Genomic DNA, 22,439 nt, shown 5'->3' with positions numbered 1-22,439 from the left:
ACCGAAGTTATCGTACCTTTTTTAGAAGTTTTTTTTTTTAAGAGTTAAAATCTGTATAATAAATTAATATAATATTTCTATCTTTTCATTATTAATTATTAATCATTTGTTTTAAATATAACTTGGCTAGTCAAGCATGATACAGATTTGGATTCTCTCGTGTCATATTTTTGAATGATTTTAAAGATTATAAAAATTTTCTAAACCAAATTATTTTAATTTATATCTAAAATAAGGGGGGAAAAGGCCATGTAATATACGAGATTCTAGTTCGTTTTAATAAATTTTTGCTAATTTTAGATTAAATGTTACTTTTAAGATGATAAGTTTAATGATTATACACTTCATGTAAAAAAAATTATACTAACTAATTAAGTAAAAATCATCGTTAGTATAATTTTCAAAATGATTATTATAATAAAGTTAATAAGTATACTTTACAAGATAAGTTGTTACTGAAAGCATGACTGATTTTTCCTTTAGATGGATGATTGTATTTATTTTCTCTGAAGGTTTATTTTGCTTTTTTTGTTCAAAGTTTATTTAATATTTTGTAATGCTATATATGGTTAAGCATTGATTGCTGCATTAATATATATGGCTGTCATTTAATTTGCAGTCTTATTAGGGAAAATATGTTATTTATGATATTGGGCGTAAGTACTGAAATTATTATTTTTATGTCTAGGTGAGATTGGTAATTTTTAAATTAAAATAAATAATTTAAATTAAAAAATTATAAATAAAATTATGATATATATTTATTATTATAATTATTTTTATTATTATCATTGTTATTATCATCATCAAAATTATTATCAGTTAAATCTAATATGATATTTTCAAGAATATTAAAAGTTAGATTTTATGCAATAATATGTGATAAATTTTTTAACAAAATTTGAGTATAAGAACTAAATTTAATATATATTTTTTAAAATTATAAGAACTAATTTTTGTTTCATTTCTCAAATTTTAAACTATTTTTTTAGTCATGTAATTTTTAAAATTTTTAATTTAATTTATTAAATCACTAATAATATATAAAAGTGAGATATTGAAACAATTATGCATTAGATAGAGATATTAGTAAATAAGTTTTATACAACAATATTTAACAGATTATTCTTTAACAAAATTTAAGTATACAAATTTAAATAAAATTTTTTAAAATTACAAACATTAAAAAGATTTATTTTAAATTTGAGAAATTAAAAATAAATTTATTTTAAAATTAAAAGACTAAAAATATATTTAAATTAATTTTTTATTTAGATCTGTTTCCATTTAATTTGTTTGAAAGTGATTGTAGTAGTTGCGTGTTTCAATTTCCTTTTGACAAGGTATCTAGGGAAACACGGTTTTGCTATTATGATATGTAAGAAAATAATATTAACTATTATAACCAACTATGTAAGAAAAGTAATATTCTCAACTTTCATAAATGAGAGTGTTTAGTATATAGAAAAAGTTTTTATTTTACGAGAAATTTAAAGTTAAAAATAGTATTTTTCATATTCACTTTCTTATGAATTTACATAAGTTTTCCATAAATTTTTCTCATGTAGAAATAAAAATCTAACATTTTTGAACTGTAAAAAAGTTTTGTCGCAATAAGAATATCATATTAACTTAATTTACTTATTTAGTGCAATAAACACGTTTGATTTTCAAATAATATATATAAATATTAAAAAAAACTTTTATGATTAATCAAATAAATTTTAATTATTTTAAAAATTATAATTTTTAATATTTATGATTATCAAGTATCACGATTTTTAGTATGAAAAAAAAACATCCCTAAAAATTTTTGTTTACCCAGTGATGACAATATGGCAAACTTCGAAAAATTATGTCAAAATATGTTTTGATATCATATATATATATACATTGGAAGAATCTTTTTATTTTAGGAGTAAGTTTACCTAGACTTACTCCGTTCAATAATTTATATTTTACATCAAATTTCAATTATCTAACTGTTCAATTTAAAGTTCTTAATGCATATATCAAATCTGAAAATTTTTAGAAAATTTGAAAATCATTTGATACTTTGTTTCATTAACTCGAATCAATGTATAAAATGATTTTATGATTATCTGTCAATTTAAATTAATGAAATGAAGTATCAAATGATTTTCAAAATTTCTAAAAATTTGCAGATTTGATCTATGCATTAAGAACTTTAAATTAAACGGTTGAATAAACTTTAAATTAAATGGTTGAATCGTTGAATTTTGATGTAGAACATGAGTTATTGAACGGAGTAAGTTTAGGTAGACTTACTCGTGGAGTAAAAGGATCCCTCCTTTTATATATATATATATATATGACTAAATTACAATTTTATCCCTTTATAATATCTAATATATGATTTTAGTCTTCTAATATTATAAAAGCTGCAATTTTGGCTCCCTTATTTGTTGATCGTTAAAATTAAAGTGTTAGACTTAATCTAACATTAAATAGATGACATGATAATTAATATTTAATAATATTTAGATTAAATATAGTTTTTTATTTATATTATGATCTTATTTTCATGTCATTTTATCACTTTTATGAGATAAAAAAGTGAACTAAAAGTAAAATTTAGCTCAAATATTATTAAATATAAATTGTCATGTATTTTATTTAATGTTAGATCATAATCAACATTACAAATTGAATGATCAACATATGAGTATTTTGTTAGTCAAATAGCCTCGTATAACTTAAGAGGCGAGGGGGGCTGAATTAAGTTTTCCAAATTTTCTTCCTATAAAATTTTTCCGAATTATTTTCTTATAAATTCAATTCCTTAGATAAATTATGTGTAAAGATTAATGATGTATAACTACTCAAACATAATTAAATAACAAGTAATTAAAAGTGTAGGGAAAGAAGAATTTCAAACTCGTTTTATATTAGTTCGACCAATCTTGCCTACATCCAGTCCTCAAGTCTCCAACTTGAGATTTTCACTATTATTGTAAACCTTACAAGACTTAAATCCTCCAACACCTTGGAACTCTCTTTCCTTGTGTTGAGATTCAAAAGCCAACAAGGAGAACAAATTTTCTCCTTTACAAATCAACTGATCAAGTGGGTATTACAGAATGACTCTCTTTGAAGAGTAGATATTACACTTTCTAAGATCTTGATGAACTCTTTAGAGATTTTTTTTTTTTTGCAAATAACTTTGGCCAAGTAGTTTTTGTAAATTGATTTTCATAATGGAGTTCGTAACCTTCTTCTGAAAAATTATAGGTATTTATAGACAATTATTTCTTAGGTTGTATCTTTTCATGAAGAGTTGTAACTCTTTATAATTTTTCAAAAAAGATACTCTGGTAATTGATTACAAGACTTAATAATCGATTACAACGGTTTTAAGTTCAAAAAATTTGAAATGTTATATCTTTTAAATTCAAATTTTTGAAGTTCTCTCTTCTGGTAATTGATTATTAGAGCAAGTTTTAACATTTGAACCTTGAACAAAGAAGTTTTCTTTCTCTGGTAATCGATTACCAGACAAATATTACTATAAATTAGCTTATGAAAACTTAAGATATAGAAAACTTCTATTTTTCAGTTTAAAATATTTTTTGTTTAATATTTTTGAATACTCTTTTTACTTTCTTTTCAAACAACTTATTCTTATATTCAAAAAGATTAAATTTAGGTTTTCTTAAAATCCTTAATTTAATGGCCAAGTGAACTTTTACAATTTCTAAAAGTTCATTTTATAGACTTATCTAGTTATTACTTGAGATCTTGCTTCTTGATCAACTTGCTTTAAATTGACCTTTATTTTCTTCAACGCTTTGACATCATCAAAACTTTATGCATATGTTCTTTCGCATATTCGACAAAAAGATTAAAATTGTAAATTTTATAAGATTGAAAAACTTAAATTATAAATTTAAAAATTGGTGGACCAAAATTGTGGATTGAAAATTATAGAAAATCAAAAATACAATAAGTCCATTTATATAAATCATTAAATTATATATTATATTTAAAATTATATATATCAAATTTTATATTTTAAAAATTATTGTATAATTTATTATTTTATTTATTTTAATGCATAATATAATATTTAAAATATATGTAAATATATACATTATTGGATATCTAAAAACGTTATAATCAAATGAAATTTGATATATGATTTTAAATGTAATATCATATGATTTAACGGTTAAATTAATTAAATTTATATTGTAAAATTTTTTTATTAAAAATATAAAATTGAGCATAAATTGTTAAATTTACACATAATGTTAATGAATATATATATATATATATTAATTAATTAAAATAAATAAGGTAGTCTAACAATTTATTTTATATAAGTCTGATTGTTTTAAATAAATAAATTATTTAAAATTTAAATTTAACCTTTTTTATCAAATAACTCAAATCAAAATTTAGAAAAGCAAGTTTATATATTCCTATATTAGGATTCACTTATTGGCATCTCCACATGTAACCATACACTTTAAAATATCAAATACTTCTCACCTTCGATTTAATAACACCGTTAACGTTTTCTTATTATAAAATATATAAATAAATCATATATGTGTAGGTACAATTTATTAAAAAAAATGATAGTAATAAATATTGTGAAATAAAGTGATCCCACTGGGTTTGGATTACTTTTGTTTTTTTCTTCACTTTCTTCCTTTCTTTCTCCATTGCTCGCTGCTGAAGCACTGCTGCTCGTTCAATGACCAAGCGCGCTCTGCCTAGTTTCTTAAAGTTGGTGTCCTTTCAAATTGACAAATGAAAATAAAAAGCCATTTTTAGTTAGATTATTCTTTCCACGTCATATTAATAAGTCAATAAATAATTACTTTCCGTTAATAATCCAAATACACAAGAAATATGTATTTTTAACATGAAAATCTCTCATTGTAAGAGTAAAAATTATGAATCATCCAGATTAAAGAAAAATTCAACTATAATCAACAAAGGGTATAAGAGAATCTTCAAATAAGGTACTAAATAGTGTTTACAACCAGTCAAGCAAAATTGAGTACAATTGTAGTAATAACTATGTTTTAGGATTTTTTTCATCTTTTTGTTTCTCATAAAAGACAAAAAATGAATATTAACCAAATGATGGAAACTTTCTAGAGAATCCGAATCAAGTTTCTCTCTAAACATTTGTCTTCTTGACACTTCTCATGCTTCACCAATGCCTGCAATGGAAGTAGAAGCTTCAGATTTCACCTTAATTAGGAGGTGAAGAACAATATTCAAGTGATGTCACTCCTTAGAGGAAGATGAATCAGTTCAATCCTCACCACACTCTTTATGAAGAGGATAAGATAATTAGAACTAAATCAAAGAGGTTTACGACTTTTAAGGAGAGAGAATTATGAGTATAAAAACTCGACAATCTCAATATAACATCCAAAAGTGATTTTTACAAGTGAATAGACCTATATATAGAGATGGAGTAGCTTGTAGAGTAAGTTAGATAAGGTAGGAACACTTATATCTAAATTGGCCAATCTTAGCTTGCCAAGTGTTATCTTGTCTCTAGAGGAAACACCTAGATCTAGAAGAGTCAATCAAGAGTTGCCAAGTGACACCTTGTCTCCTTGACTAACAAGAACCAAGTGTGTTGGATAAGCTGCAAAATTCGGCCAAGTAAGAAAGCTATGCGGCCTTGCTTGTTTTCCTTCACTTAATCTAATCCAAAATATCATAATTGGTTTAGTTAGGCTCACCAAATGAAGGTGAGACCTAGCTAAATCAATTCCTCGGATTAAATGGAGCAAAATAAGCCTAATATCTAAAAATTAGTTTGAGCTCACTAAGGGCCTAATCGCTAGTTTCACCTACACATTTGTTATTTGCCACCCCACTACTAAAACTAAAAATATATAAAAATTAATGATCCTTAATACAAGGTCAAGAGGAGTAAAAGCCTCCAAGTAACATACCTTAGAATCCTAAGGTATGACCTATAAAGAAAGAAAAAGGTGCCTTACAAATACAAAGGTAAAAATACACATATACAAATATATACTATGTACAAATATTATATAATGTATTTACAATGAAGACTAAGAAACTAATAAGAGGAAACATACTCAATACTTATGTGAAGCATAGGTCTAAAAAGTATATTTTATATAGAAACCTCCTATAACCTCCTGACCATGGACATAGTTAAAGACCCAATAATCCTTATGTGTGAACTCTCCTTGGATGGTCTTCCATCAATGATATTTACATATTATATCAAAACAAATACATTCAAATAAAATAAATTTTTTTAAGATAAAATATGATTTATCACAAAATATGATTTATTTTATAGGGTAATTGAACATAATAATTATGAAAATATGAAATAAATTAAAGTACATATTTAAGTCAAAGTAAAGAATATTCAATTAAATCATAGTCAAAGTTTACTTAACACAATTATTTTCAAATATATGCAAAATATTTTTACATATGTGAATAATTTTATTTACATTATTATGTAACACATAATGGATTAAAAATTCTTATACTAGCTACAACTTCAAATCTAGTTTATAGAGAGATTTATCAAAATTTGACTTAGATATTTTTTATATTTTTATTTAATCACACAAAAATTAATTCCAAGCCTTAAATATAACTCTTTCATCTCATCTTCTCAATTATTGTGTTTGTTTGCAGACTTATCATTTTGAGTGATGATAAATGGACGACCATTTTTCTTTCGTTGCTATTTGAATAGATACTGCCAAAGATAAAATTTCATGTGCTAAAAGTCAGTTGTATATATAAAAATATATAATTTCATGTTAATTTTTTTAATAAAAAATTTCAAAAGTCATATTCGAATATTATTAATTAATTAAAATGAATTTGTGTTGCAGGTTATAATATAAATAAAGATAAAACAAATGATGTTGTAGTTCACTTTGTCAATTTATGTTTATATATCCTTTAAAAAATAAATTAACAAATAAAATTTATTAGATGTAGGTCGAAGGTCCAACAACTCATGAAGTCATGAATGTTGGATTCGAAAATTTTAACATAACTATTTTCTATGTATAAAAATTAAAATTAATTATATATATTATGAAGGAAAAAAATAGTTAACAAAAAAATGTCAATCTTTATAGTAATATATTTTGTTTATCATGTCCATCTTATTCTTAGGGGTCGATAACCTAGTATTTTTTTAATGAGAAAATAATCTGACTAATATATGAGTAATAATAATTTTTTCACCGAAATAAAATTCGCCTCTTCTCTTTTTTTAATGCATGTTTTCTTTATTTTGAAAGAATTAAAAAAATACTTAAAAAAATTAAAAATAAATGTATTTTACTAAAATATTATTTATGTGTTATTTAAATATTTTATTGTAAAATATATTTTTAAGTAACATTGTGAATATCATCATATTAAACGTTAAAAATATGGTTATACTAAACAACTTAGACTCAATTTTAATAAAATATATTTTATTTATTTTCACTCTTATTTTGAAGTCAAATCTTAAAATAAACTTTTAAATACCTAGTAAATCGAGATAAATTTTTACGTAATCCAAACTTTTGAATGATAAATAGACTCAATCCTAGTCATTTACTTCCTCTTGACTTATATATAAGAAAAAATATTTAAGTTTTTTTAGCAAATTTAAACTAAATTAACTTTATTTAATGTTCTTAATTTAAAAATATTTCTAAAATAATAAATTGAAACATTATCTATAATTAACATGATTAAGAATATTTAATTATTATTTTTTAATTTGTGTAAAACTAGTTATATTTTTTTACTTATATATAGATATAGAAGAAATATTTATAAAAATAAAGTTAGGCTCAAACTAAGAAAACTTAAATTCACTTAGTGTATTTTCATTCCTAAACATGAGCTGGTTGAATCCAAGAACCTTTATAATATATTATATTATATTTATACTAAAAATAATTGTCATTTATTTTTATTTTACCCTTTTTAGTAATGTATAGAATAAGCGGTGACAAAAAACTTTTATTATTTAAACATTTTTAATATAAAGTTGAAAAATAAAAATAGTATTTAAATAATAATTTATGAAAATAAATAAAAACAGAAAAGAAGTTGATATGAAACAGAGGCAAGCCTAGGTTCTGGTTATGGAGAAGATGAAGCTTCTGTTTGCATATACTAGACATTGAGCATTGTTACAAGTACCACTATAAGACAATTACATTTACATGTACATAGAGATTGTTGATTTAGTACTAGCAATCACACTCTGCCATTCATTCTTTTCTTCTGCTCATATACACAGTTTGAAACTTTGGATAGGAAATGTAGCTAGCTAGGCTCTTAAGTCTTAATAATAGATTAATTAAAAAGAAAGAAAAGGCCGAAGCCTAAATGAGAAATTTGAATTACTTTAGTAGCTCCAACAATCTTAATTATTTGAAATTTGAGCAAGTGGTTAGAATTACTGAATTACAAACTAGACCCTCTTCTAATTCTTCTTGTCCTTCTCTGTGTCCCAACTCCTCGTTTTTGCTTGCCACCAAGCTTGCGTCTTTTAGGTTGGGTTTTATCAGAACTATTGTTCTCGCATACGTCACCTTCCATCTTCTTCCGCTTAAGTAGCTTGACGAATCCTTCTAGTGTGGCATCAGCGTCTTCGTCCTTCATCAATTCCTCGGCCACTTGCGCAGGGGTTATCTGAATGTCCTCTATGAGGCCCTCTATCTCCCCAAAGAGGGGGTGGTCAGAGGGAGTTTGAAGGTAGTTTGAGGCCAAAAGCTTGAAGCCTTGGTAGGAGCAATAGGACATGTGAATGTGCATGTCCATTCTTCCAGGCCTCAACAGTGCTGGGTCTAGCCTTTCCTTGTGGTTCGTCGTGAATATGATTATTCTCTCGTCTCCACAACTAGACCATAGCCCATCTATGAAGTTCAGTAATCCAGACAAAGTTAACTGCACCCATATCCATCACATGCACAACTCAGTCCACCACCAATTTCACTATTTAGATTTCAAAAATATATAAATACAATTCAAACTAAATTTATAAAACCTGTTAATTTTTCATAACATAGTATATTTCGACAACGTACATCTTCTACCAAAATAAACTAGTTAGCTAGAGAAAATTGAAGGACTCCCTCACTACTCACTAACATGTTCTTCCTTTTTATACATGGGTGCTGTTAATTTCCCATGAAAATAAACAATATATATTAAATGTTCCGGCAACATGTTCTAGTGTTCTACCAAAATAAAATAAAATATGATAGCAACACCAGTCCACAATAGAAGCTTTACACGTCAATAAATAAAATATGATTCCTTATAAGGCATCCACCACAACACCATCTTGTAACATTTAACAACGACCTTCGAACCACAGGTACGTTGTACTCTTTTTCTCGCTATTTGTCAAACAGAAAACAACAAACAAGAGGAAAAGAACAATCAAGTTCCTGAACGAATTGCGTGGACTGATAGCGAAATGCCTTTTTGGATCTTCAGAAGTCGCGCTTTGATGATGTGTCCAATGCTTTGGACGGTTTTACTTTAACTTTACTGCAATTAAATTATCGCCAAAACCGAATTTTGTAACCAATTATTAAGCTCCACGTAGCCCCAAAGTCCTCACTTACCAATTGATCGCGAACGGATCTCTTGCGACGCACTCGATCACCGTCACAGTTGCGGTCGCGATTACGGTCGTCCTTGTCTTGTCTTTATTCTCTCTTTTTCTGCCGCGAGTTCTGTCACGGTCACGGTCACATGCAGTGGTGACGGTAGTGCCGGGTGCCGTCTTAAGTGATAGCTCATGGCCCATGGGTGAGTTCCTACATGAAGTACTAAACACATGAACTAATCTATAAAATAAAAAAATTATTTTTTCTAAATTATAAGTAATAAATATAAACCGTTAGTTATTATAATATTAAATTTAATGATTAAAAATAGTAAGTCATCTATGTACTACATTTTTTTGTATTTCATGTTAGAATTTTCGTTAAAGAATCTAACAATTATTTCATCAATTACTATTTTTCCTTATTTTAAAAATCAACTTTCGATATTGCAAGGCCACCGTTCATTTACCATGTTTACGTGATATACCTGGAAGTTTAAACATTATCTACCTAGAAATTTCTCCGACATGTAAGGTCTACTTCTTCCACATGATAAATGCATGGAAACTTCTTCGTATGTGCCTACACACTTACTCATGAATGGTAAATTACATGATAATGATTGGTGCATTGGATACACTCTACCAGCTAAAACTAAATATTTTATAAATATTTTAATCATATTATATATTTTTCTCTTTCTTTCTCTTGGTGAATGTTATCTAGATAGTAATGATCGGTGCATTGGAGGGTTTAGTGATCATTTTTTGTAAATTAAAAGATGATGTTGTCCGAGCTTTGTATATGCCAACCGCTAGGTTCCAAATTCCAATAGTCCAGTGCAATTACAACCGTATTGTAGTCTTGTAGATTGTATTTGGATTTATGGAAATAGATAAAATACGTTGAACGATATTATATTAATTGTTTAAACTGTTTTCAAATAGAATAAAGTAAAATAAACAATAAAATCTATTTTGTTCAATTTATTTCATTCCATCACTCTCATGCTAACTTGGGGTCGTGGTGAAATTACTTTTTTATTCATTCAGAAAAGTACCGGCTAAAGCTAAACTACGTACAGAACAATGCCTATTCTATTTCATTTCATTCCACCCACCATTAAATAAATTTGACGAACTTCATTAAAACATCGATGAATTCTCTCATAACTAGTATTTTAGTATTCTTTCCTAGTACAAATTATCTGACAATTGACGAGAGGAACATGAGTCTGAAAACAATAGGGATTTGTGCAAGAGGATTGCCATATCCTCCGAAAACGAAACGAAACAATATTAATACTTTTCAATAAATTTATTATTAAATAATTATTTAATTTAATATTTCATACTTTAAATTAACTTTTTAAAGATTTGAAATATGTTTTCGGAGGATGTAGATTTTTTCTTTGTGCAAATACTGTAGCACCTTATAAAATTCTATTACTAGTCAGCTTTGAGGTCTGTGGCAGAAAAAAGAAGTAGCTCAAAATTGACGAATTAGATAGGCAGCTTCGGGTCTGGTTCGTGCTTCCCTCTGTAGATCATATCATATTAATTTATTCATTTATAAGGTCTCAAAGAAAAGATTCCTTCCTAGTGATAAGGTAGAGCGTAGAGAGCTATATAGATTATATATAATTACATTTACAAGAAAACAAGTGTCTCACCTCACTCACACTTTTATATGTTGGTGGCTCAATAAAGTGGAAAGTGGAAAGTGTAGAATCATCATCTTACATTATTTTCACCATGATACCTTCTATGGGGAGTCTCTCTTCCTCCTTCACAAGCGTTCGTTCGGCCTCATCATGGTTCGAGGTGTATGCTGCATTCTCCACATTCATGATGCTACTAAGAACTGCAATCAACGATCTGATACCCCACCAAATTCGGTCTCTCATCGTCTCAAAGCTCAAGGCGTTCTTCTCAGACCACCAACGCAACAACCAGGTCTCGCTTCAGATAAACCAGTCGTGGGATGGCCAAACCAACAAACTCTTCCAAGCCGCACAAGAGTATCTCCCAGCAAGAATATCCCACTCTTTCAAGTCCCTCAAAATTGGCAAAATCCCAAAGCATAAGAACGTTGTTGTGGCCGTGGATGGAACCCAAGAGGTGGTGGATCACTTCCAAGACATCAAGCTTACGTGGAAGCTTATTGAAGAAACCTCCAACAAGGATTCTGGTCGTGATTTTCCAAAGATGCACAGCTTCGAGAAGCTCTCGTTTAAGCTAACCTTTGAAGAGAGGCATAGAGATGTAGTAATGAGCAAGTATATTTCACACGTTCTGAGCACTTACGAGGCCATGCAAGCTGAGCAGAAGACCATCAAGATCCATTCCATTGGTGGTAGGAGTTGGAGGAAAAGTGACTTAACGCATCCAGCTTCGTTCGACTCACTTGCATTGGATCCTGAGCAGAAGAAGGACATAATTGGTGATTTGGATCGGTTTTTGCGGAGGAAGGAACTGTATAAGAAAGTGGGGAAGCCTTGGAAACGTGGCTACCTCTTGTATGGCCCTCCCGGAACAGGAAAATCTAGCCTTATTGCAGCCATGGCCAACCACTTGAAGTTTGATGTGTATGACTTGGAGCTAAGTTCTGTCTATTCTAATTCAGACCTCATGCGAGCCTTGAGTGAGACATCTAACCGCTCCATCATCGTCATCGAAGACATAGACTGCAACAGAGAGGTGCATGTTCGATCAACATCAAAGGCTCCTTCGGATTCAGATTCAGATTCAGACTATGACCGCAAGCATCTCAAGGTTTGTTTTCTATGTAATTCAGACTCTGCTTCAACTTAAGCTGACAACATACATTAAATAAATTATTCATTAATTTTCTTTGATACCCTTTATTTATTTCACCGGTCTTTTCTTGACAAGTTGACATTCAATTAATTGTATTGTACTTTATGCAATTCTTCTGAAAATCTTTGTGTAGGTTAAGACAGGCAGGTTTACTCTGTCGGGTCTGCTTAACTACATGGATGGGTTGTGGTCAAGTGGTGGAGAGGAGCGAATTATAATCTTCACTACTAACCACAGAGAAAGAATTGATCCTGCGTTGCTGCGCCCTGGTCGTATGGACATGCATATTCACTTGTCCTTCCTCGGAGGCAAGGCATTTCGAATCCTAGCTTCCACTTATTTAGGCATTGAAGGACATCATCCACTGTTTGAACAAATCGATGGTCTATTGGACAAATTACAAGTGACTCCTGCAGTAGTAGCAGAGCAGTTAATGAGAAATGAGGATCCCCAAGTTGCTTTGGAAGAACTTGTTAAATTTCTCAAACAAATGGACAAGGAAAGCCTACTTTAGATTTATGAATGAATGTTTAGAGCCTTCCAGTTTGTAATGTATCACCACTGGGATAAGAGGCACAATAAACATGAATGCCTATTGCTTTTGTAATGTTTAGGCTGGGTAGTAGTAGTATTCATATGTGGAGAAGTAGCCAAGATTCTGAAATCTATAATAATACCAAGAATATAAAATATGATACTGTTTGGAGGGGATTTTTTATATTTTACATTTTATTTCATTGTTAATATCCTATGCTATGCAATGTTGGTTTAGTTTGGTAACAAAGTAAAATAAGAAGTTTTGAAGGTTCAAAAACAAATATATAAGCGAACTAGATTATAATTCATTCTTTTCCAATGAAATAATTAAGACGGGAGAGTTAACAGGGTTGTTTTCGGTAGGGATTTGTGATCATTCTCATATGCTGCAGGAATAGCTTCTATTCTTAAAGTCTACAGCTTTCCAGTTAAAATAAGATTATTAATTAAATTGCTGCTTCCTTCATTATAGTACTTAACAATGTTGATAAAGAACCTGAGATGTAAGGTACAGTTATTTCATGGTGTGATTAATATATGAATCTTTTGAATTGCTTGAGCTCATACGTTCAAGGAAGATCAGATGTCCAGTTACAGCTAATCCAATTATCATTTACTTTATTAGGCCACATAGATTCAATGGGAAATGTTGCTCTGCTTCAACTTTTATATCCAAAGTATTTCCTTTTTTTTTCATTTCTTTACAAAACTAAAAACTGAAAACCATGCCTTTGTTTGAGTTGAAAACTTCATGATTTGGATGCAAGAAACTTGAAATAGTGGTGTCTCAGTTCTCTTCCCATAAATAAAATTAAAATTTTCAAGCCAAAAAAAGTGAGGTCTTTCTCATCATAACATCAATTCAACAACGCTATTTAAAATTAATGTGAATTTGTAGAATTGATTTTGAATAAACAGGAATTATATAAAATGTTTTTTATTTGAATGAATCACAAAGAATATGAACTTGATTTTTATATTAAATGTTAGTTGAAAACTTGTTATGAAAATTAATTTTGAGTGTATAATTATAAATTTGAATAGGTAAAATTTTAAAATAAATTTTGTTTGATGGAGAAATTAATGTAACTTTTCACTTCTTAAAATTAATTATGTTAACAGTCAAACATACTACAAATAAACGTAATTTCAGTCATTTTAGATATAATAAAATTGATTTTAGACATATTGGATGTGGAACTAAACGTTTTCTTAGGTTGAATGACAAAAGTATAAACTCTAGCAACGGGAGTCACGGATCATAATGCAGTTCTTGGTACATTTAAATATGAAGCAAGCAAAAATGTTCAAATTTTCCTCAAGTTCTTTTTCTTGTCTTACTCTGTAATATAATGCATTGTCCCTTTATACGATTATTAGTAATCCAATTGTTAGATATCAAATTGGAAACATGAAGTGGCTCATGGTTCATGAATAGGACATGGCCCACATATGTGAATCATGATAAAATATATCGAATGTATCAGTACAGAGAGTGTAGTCAGATGCAGACAGGAGAAAAATAACAAATGTCTTATACAACTGGCTGCCACTATGTCACACATTCAAAGTATTTGGGAGCTTTTCGAAGCCTTTTTATAGAAAATAAAGAGTTTTTTTTTTTTTTTTTTTGGAAATACATCCAAATTCGTATCTAATGAGACTTTTCGTGAAATTTTCTAAACAATGAATGATCTTGAGAAGAATATTGTTGAGAATAAGCTGCTGTTGCTGTTAACGGTTTCTATTAGCAGTTAGTTAATGTTAACCTTTTGTTTTCTCATGCTAATTGACCATTGTATGGTATTTTGTAAAATTAATTATGTAAATGAAGTTGTTTTAAAATTAATTATGGTCTATAGCGACACTAGTGTCACGTGTATTTTTTTTTAGAAGTCATGAAAATCATGTTATAAAAGTTGTCACGGTTGATAACGTTTCAACTAAAGTCACTAGAGTCACTAACAATACACAAGGCTTCATGTTTGCCTGAAAATTTAAAAAAAGAATTTAATGAAGTTGCTACAGACTATAGTAACACTAATTATTTTTTTTATATAAAATAATTTATTTAAAATTTAAAAAATTTAAATAAATTATATTATTTTTAAAATTACTTTAGTATATAACATTTTAAAAAAATTTAATTTATTTAATTATTTTTAAGACTAACATAAATTATTAAAAATTAAAGAAAAAATAAATTTATTTTTTAATTGAATTATTTAATATAAGAAATATAATCATAAAATATATAATTGTAAATATAAATATAATAAAGTAAGTACATTTTTTTTAATAGCGTCTTTATAAAGAATAATTAAATAAAATCATTATAATCTGTAACGGCACCAATTATTTATTATTTTAAAAAAATAGTTTATTTAAATTTTGAAATATAATATTTTTAGAAAAATTAAATTTATATAATAATTTTTAAAACTATCATATGTTGTTAAAAAATAAATAAATAAATAAATTTATTTTTTAGTTGAATTATTTAATATAAAAATATATAATTATTAATATATATATATATATATATATATATTTAAATATAAATATAAAAAAGTGAGTAAACTTTTTTCTTAGCAGTCAGCTAATTTTTTTTATAAATTATTAAATAATAAAATTAGTTTTTAGATATTAATTAAATATAATAACGTCGCTATAATGCCTAAAATCTTTTCATAAAAAAATATTTAAATAAAGTTGTTATAGTCAATTAATAATTTTTTTAATAAAATTAATTTATTTAAATATTTAGCATTTAAATTTTTTTAAAAAAATTAAATTTATTTGATCAAGACTAACATATATTGTTAAAAAAATCAAGAAAGAATGAATTAATTTTTAAATTAAATTATTTAATATAAGAAATATAAATATAATATATATATATATATAATTGTAAATATAAATATAATAAAGTAAGTAAACTTTTTTAAAAGCATTAAAATATATATTAGCTGTTTTTGCGATAAAAATGATATGTGGCGAGCATGCAGTAAGGCAGTTGCATTACTCTTTCTTTTTTTGACTACCTAAAGTTGTTATGAGTCATAGCGACTTTTTGTCGTTATAACTCATAGTGACCTATTTTATTTTATTTTTATCAGTAAGATCTTATAGTTCATAGCATCAATAACTCATAGTGACTTCCCTTTAAAAAAAAAATCTCATTTTTTTTTGGATCATTAAGATGTTATAGCCCGTATCGGCAAAGAAGTCGCTATGGTCCATAGCGACCTCTTTTTTTTTTTACGGATTTATTTTAACAATTTTTTTAAAAAAAAATTATTTTGTAATTATTTTTTTCTTTTGCTCTTTTTTACATTTTTTCCCTTCCCTTATTTTTTCTTTTATGTTTTTCTTTTTTTTCTTTTTCAGGCTATTTTAACAATTTTTGTTTCCTGTTTTTAAAATTTTTTAATTTTTTTTATTTTTCATTTTGTTTTTCTTCCGTGACTCAACTTTTTTTTTCTTTCATTTTTTTAACACTCTTGTTTCCAGAGTTTTTTTTCCCTTTTTTTTAAAAAACTTTTTTTTATAAAATGGAATTTTTTTATGTTAACTATTTTTATTTAAATTTATTTTATTAAATACTACTAATGTTGTTATGGTTTATAGCGACTCACTTTTTTTTCTTCTTATTATTCATTTTCATTTTTTTAGTATTTTTTTTCAACATTTTTTTCAGTTTTTAAAAAGTTTTTCTTTATAAAAACCAATTTTTTTTAATCTTAATTATTTTTATTTAAATTTATTTTAAAAAATACTATTAATTTATTTTGGCTGACTGAACTATTTTGGGTTATTTTTAAAAAAATTTGCTTTTTTGTAAATTTAATATTTTAAAAGATCAACTCTTAAATAAATATATTTATTATTTTTATGAAAAAATTATTATTTAAAAAATTGAGTCATTTGAGATGTTGAGGCAGTTGATAAAAATATTGTTAAAGTTGTTACAGCCAATAACAATTTTTACGTGGCTAAATTTAAGTCGTTCTAAAGAAAATAGTACGACACTAATGTCATTATGGACCATAACAACATTATAGTAAATTATCTCAAAGATGTAAATAATTTCAAAATAGTCTCATTTACATAATTAATTTTAAAAAATACCTTACAATAATTAATCAGTCGTTTTCCCAATTTTTCTTTAGATTGAGTTTGTGGCTATATATAGAACTAGTACATTGTAAAAGCTTGAGATGTTAGTGTGCACAGTTAAATGATTTCTATGGCCGAGCGAGACCAGTGACGGAATAGTCCAAAGTTACTCAAGCTGAACGGAGAGTGCTTTCCATGTGCTTATACTAATTAATTAATATTAAATCTGTCTATGATTCATTTATTTGTTCATAGGTTGATAATAAGTTCTTAGAGTATTTCATTCAGAAATGGTACGAGGTAGGCCCCATCTTATTTTGTTGTTTTGTAGGAGAAGTTAGGAAGAGGGAAATAAATACAAAAAGAAAAATCGTTTACGTGTATTTTCATCAGACAAGGAACGTCATCAATATTCCCTGCGGGTGCGCGCGTGCTCGACAAGATTCCGTGTGCAGAACGCCCTAAACATATATAAATGCAATAAATTTTAGGCAGCAAAATTCCACAAGCGTCAAAGAAATTATAGTACGTTTAGATGAAGAATTTTACAAATTCAAAGAATTTTAAATTTTTGGTATTTGAATTACTTTGATTTCAATTTTTATCATTCTTGAAATATTTTGTTTGGATGAGTCAATTTAAATTTCTTAAATTTTAAATTGTTAGGTTGAATAAGATAATTTTATTCCATCATAATAAAAATTGATTTTAAAAATATATTTATATGTTAAGATTTTTAAATTAAAATTTATAAAAATAAATATTAATCTATTTTTAAATAGTTAATAATTTTAAAAATTAATATTAGATAATATTTAATAATTTTAAAATTTAATATTAGATAATGTTTAACAATTTTAAAAATATTTTTGAATATCCAATAATTAAAAGAATGAAGAGATAAGATAAAATATATAGGTAAAATAAGAAAAACAAATATGAGGAATTTCAAATTCTCCCATTTTTAGGAGAATTTGAAATTCTACTATTTTAAGGAATTTCACAAATGTTTGGATTTCAAATTCTTTGTAAATTCCTCATCCAAACAAAGCATTTCACCTCAAAGAATTTGAAATTCTTCAAATAAATGAATTACTCTATATAAATTCCTCATCCAAACACACCATTAAGGAATTCCTTTGAATACAAAGGGTTGACTAAGGATAAGGCCAGCTCAAATTTCATATTCATTAATAAAAAAATATTTATTATTATTCCTTCTATTTTTTATTCATAATCTTTTTGTCAGAATTTGTCATTTTTTTATTATTATTTTACTAAAATTAATTATTTATTAATTTTTATTTTATTTTTATCCTTAATAATTAATGTATATTTACCGAATAATGTGTCTATTTATTTCTAATGTCTACCTATTTTTTTCTAACCACTTATTTGAAGTTAATGTTGTATTTAAAAGAATAATATGTTTCCAACGAAACTATAAAAAAAATAGAGGATAGAATAGGAAAATAAATAATAAATATTTTTAAAAATTAAAATATCAATTATTTCCTTAAGTCTCATACAAAATTTTAAACGACTATGAATAAAAAATAGAAGGAGTAATATTTATTATTTAAAGAATAAAAAATTATGTAATTAATAAGTTCAGTGACAAATGGCCAAAAATATAATCGTGTACTTTATCACGGACGTTCCAACTAATCATCTAAAGTCTAATAATCAACATTTGATGTTAGGGAATGATGCGTGAAACTTACAATAAAGACAAAATGTATAAATAAAATTGATGGTTCAAAATGTAACGGTTCGTAATAATTACTACATTACGTTAAAATACTGTATAAAATTATTATTAGTACTAGAAATTAGTCTATTATAAAATTATAAAAGTTTAACTAATAAATATATAAAAATACATATAATATAAATATAAAAGTGCAACCATCTGATATAAATTATATATATGTATATATAATAATTTTAAAGTTAAACAATATAATTAGTGTTACTCGAGCACATCTATATATACAAGCTACAAAAAATAACATCGGCATCAGTCAAAAGCAGTCTCTAATTGTCAAGTAGGCCTCATTTGCATCTTTTCAAGTCTAACCTTTATTTGCTTTAATACATAATATAATCATAACAATTCAAATCACAGTAGAAGCAACAAGGGTAAACTAGAGTTCTAAAATATTTAAGCATAGAAAACAATTTTATATCCTACAACAACATACTCCAAACATATATGAAAGTTAAACACTACAAAGCTAACATATCTCATCCAAACCATGTCAAATAAGTTAACCAACAATGCATATGAACACACCACAACATACATTTCAAATAATGTGTCGTTATACATTCACTTACAAATATATCATAATAACATGAGTAGTCTAAGTGATTTCACCTACCGAATCAACTCAATCATTTTTGTACTTGAATTGTCGACTTGATCACAATAAAATAGAATAACAATCTCTCCTTTGGTTTCTAAGATTTTGCCACTTACACTAGGAAAATCCAGTTTCACTATTAGAAATAGTACAATTGGGTATAAGTTTATCATGACCTTGACATGCATAATCAAGTCACATATGAAGTTCGTCCGATAGTTATCCTCAAGGGACTACACAACTTTTTCAAATACTTGGTCAATGGTTGTAACTCTCAAACTCCTACCTTACTCAACCACTAACTAAGGACCTAAAAGAGACATCAAAATACCTCAAAACCCACTCTAAGAGACACACCTACTAAAGGAGTGTTTCCAACAGTGGCCTACTCGAGCACCACACCAAGATTCCTTATGTGGGATATTCTGTTTTCAAAAACAATTTTCTCTCCTTAAGTCCTAAGTTAGCCAACATGTCTTAATTAATATCATATTACATTCTCAACATCCACACCTTACCATACATCATCTAGATACATCACATCCAGTTAATATATATAGAGATCAACAACATCATACATATACAACATACATATGTTCATCACCATCCAACACCATATAGACATCTACATATGTCACATATAATTAACATACATAGAACTACATCTTTCATACTTCATACAATATGCAATAGAAATCATACATCTACTCATATTCGTCATACAACGTTACAAAACATACCCATCATTTAGGCATCTCGCGTTTAGTGCAACATACCTCGGGCCCGGTGTCATTGAGGCAAGGAGTTCGTTGTCTCACTTACACCTAACATCATCTAAATCGTGTCTAGCATGATTGAGGTAAAGACCTCCTAGAACTTCATGCCTAGTGTGGAAAAACCCACATTTGACCTTGTATTAGGCGAAAAGTCTCTACCTAATTCACGTTCAATGTCACCTCAGTGACGCTTAATGTTATTTAGACAATGAGTCTTTGTCTTGATCACTTTTAATGTCATCTAACTAGGGTCCAACGTCACCAATAAATGCTAAAATAATAGGGTCAATAATTATGGTCATTTTATTTTATTAAAAAATATTTTAATTTTAAAAAATATTCTTTAATTTTCAATTTTTAATTAATGGAGTATTATTCTTTTGAAATAATGATATTTTTTAATTTTGGAATAAAATTTTACAGATTTTTTAACTGATTAAAAACGTCAAACTTACGTTATTATATACGGGACAAATGTAAAATTTAGTTGATATTTGAATAAAAAAAATCATATACAAGGTGAAATTATGTGTAAAATAAATTCTAAATAATAAAAAAATTTTGAAAATTTAGTATTAGAATTGAAAACTAAAAGAGAAAATGAATAATTAATTTTTTAAATAATTAAAACTAATTTTTGTAATAAGATAGTAAAATATAATATACATACTCTTTCATGTTCTTTTTATAAGAAACAAATAATTAATTTATCACAATTATAAAAATAATAAAAATAAATAGTCTTCATTAATAATTTTATAAAATTAAAGTTTGTTTCAAAACCACTCTTTAAATTATTGATTTAAATATTAGTTACATTAAATGATATTATATATGATTTAAGATATAACTTTTTCTTACCAAAGAATATAAGTGTCTTGTTAATAGATTAATAAATGTATTCACTCACACATTAGAGTATAAAAGAAAATTAACTATTAATATATATTAAAATATGTATTTAATTCTTATAATTAAGAAAAAAAGAACTTATTTATCTCTAATATAAAAACCGGACAGAATATACTCTCTAGGTCTATATATAAACAAAAAAAAATGTTCAAATTTTATAATTATGATATAAATAATTTTTAATTAAGTCAACTTCATTTAATACTTTTAATCCAAAAATACTACTATTATAAGGAATTAGAATACTATTTATTATAAATGTAGTTAAAAATATTTTAAAAAATGTAATATATATTTTACGTAAAATTGTAAAAATTAAATATATTAAATTAACTTTTTTAATATGTGTGAAGTTATTTATTTATATATAAATTTAAAAGAAATACTATTTAAACAATCAATTTCTAATAAAAAAAAACAAATCAATTTAAAGGGTGAAAATTAGAGGACATAAAACACCTCGAAAAGGAAATAAAGTGCAGAGGAAATAAAGACCAAAAACTTGTTTTAGAGATAGGTTAACTTGTTTTGTTTATAAGAAAAGAAAATGCCAATTAGGCTTTGACTTCCTAGAAATGACTTAGAAACGCGTTACATGAGAGAAAATGAAATAAAGTGCAGAGCAAGTTTCAGCGAACACCTCACATTTATTCATAGACTGACACGTGCCCACCTGCAGAATTGACATGGAATAAAATGAAGTAAAGTGCTGACTTAATTACCAGCCAGTATAAAAACTGATTAAAATGATAATAAAAAATGGTTAAAAAAATCTCCATGTTATCTATTATAAGTAAAAATAAAAAATAAAAATTTACACATCTTAAAAAAATGATTATCAATATAAAATTTTATTAACTTTATAATATTTTTTAAAATTATTTTTATTATAAATATTACAAAAAATCGTATAACTAAAAGATCATATATTAATTTTTAAAAAAATATCATTAAATGAGATAAAATTAATTAAAATTTACTTATATTTAAAAAAATATTTTTTAAGACCAGATAATATCTTATCTTTTGACGGGCATATATTTTAAGGTTTTCTGTTTTTAAAACTGGACTATATTAGGCAAGCATATTCATAGAAGTACTCAGGGTTGTGAAGTTGATAGGAATGATATCTACACTTTTCGAAATATGAGACCACTTGTTATGGACCCACACATGGTGGCTTAAGTGACGTGTTTACATCTTATATTTCTATCGACTATTGACAAGACTTAAGCGGCAAATATGATAGCTTATGCATTAAGCAGCAACTTATTTTTTTGGAAGTGTGAGCAG

The 22,439-nt window shown here is 26.4% G+C and overlaps 1 protein-coding gene and 1 pseudogene across 1 annotated transcript; one reads left to right on the top strand and one right to left on the bottom strand.

Annotated features, from left to right (window-relative positions):
* Positions 1–8,136: 8,136 nt before the first annotated feature.
* LOC145953531 (AAA-ATPase At5g17740 pseudogene) lies at positions 8,137–9,817 on the bottom strand (annotated as a pseudogene).
* A 1,282-nt stretch (positions 9,818–11,099) lies between these two features.
* On the top strand, positions 11,100–13,147 carry LOC109800682 (AAA-ATPase At2g18193). Its single transcript, XM_020361507.3, has 2 exons — positions 11,100–12,391; positions 12,570–13,147. The coding sequence occupies exons 1-2, from the start codon at positions 11,372–11,374 to the stop codon at positions 12,948–12,950; spliced, it is 1,401 nt and encodes a 466-aa protein (XP_020217096.1). The 5' UTR covers positions 11,100–11,371; the 3' UTR covers positions 12,951–13,147.
* Positions 13,148–22,439: the final 9,292 nt, after the last annotated feature.

This window comes from Cajanus cajan, chromosome 11, assembly GCF_000230855.2.
Source record: "Cajanus cajan strain Asha chromosome 11, NIPB_CcT2T_4, whole genome shotgun sequence".
Taxonomy (NCBI): Eukaryota; Viridiplantae; Streptophyta; class Magnoliopsida; order Fabales; family Fabaceae; genus Cajanus; species Cajanus cajan.
The sequence above is the reverse complement of the archived record's forward strand: the minus strand, read 5'-3'. Positions and strand labels throughout refer to the sequence as shown.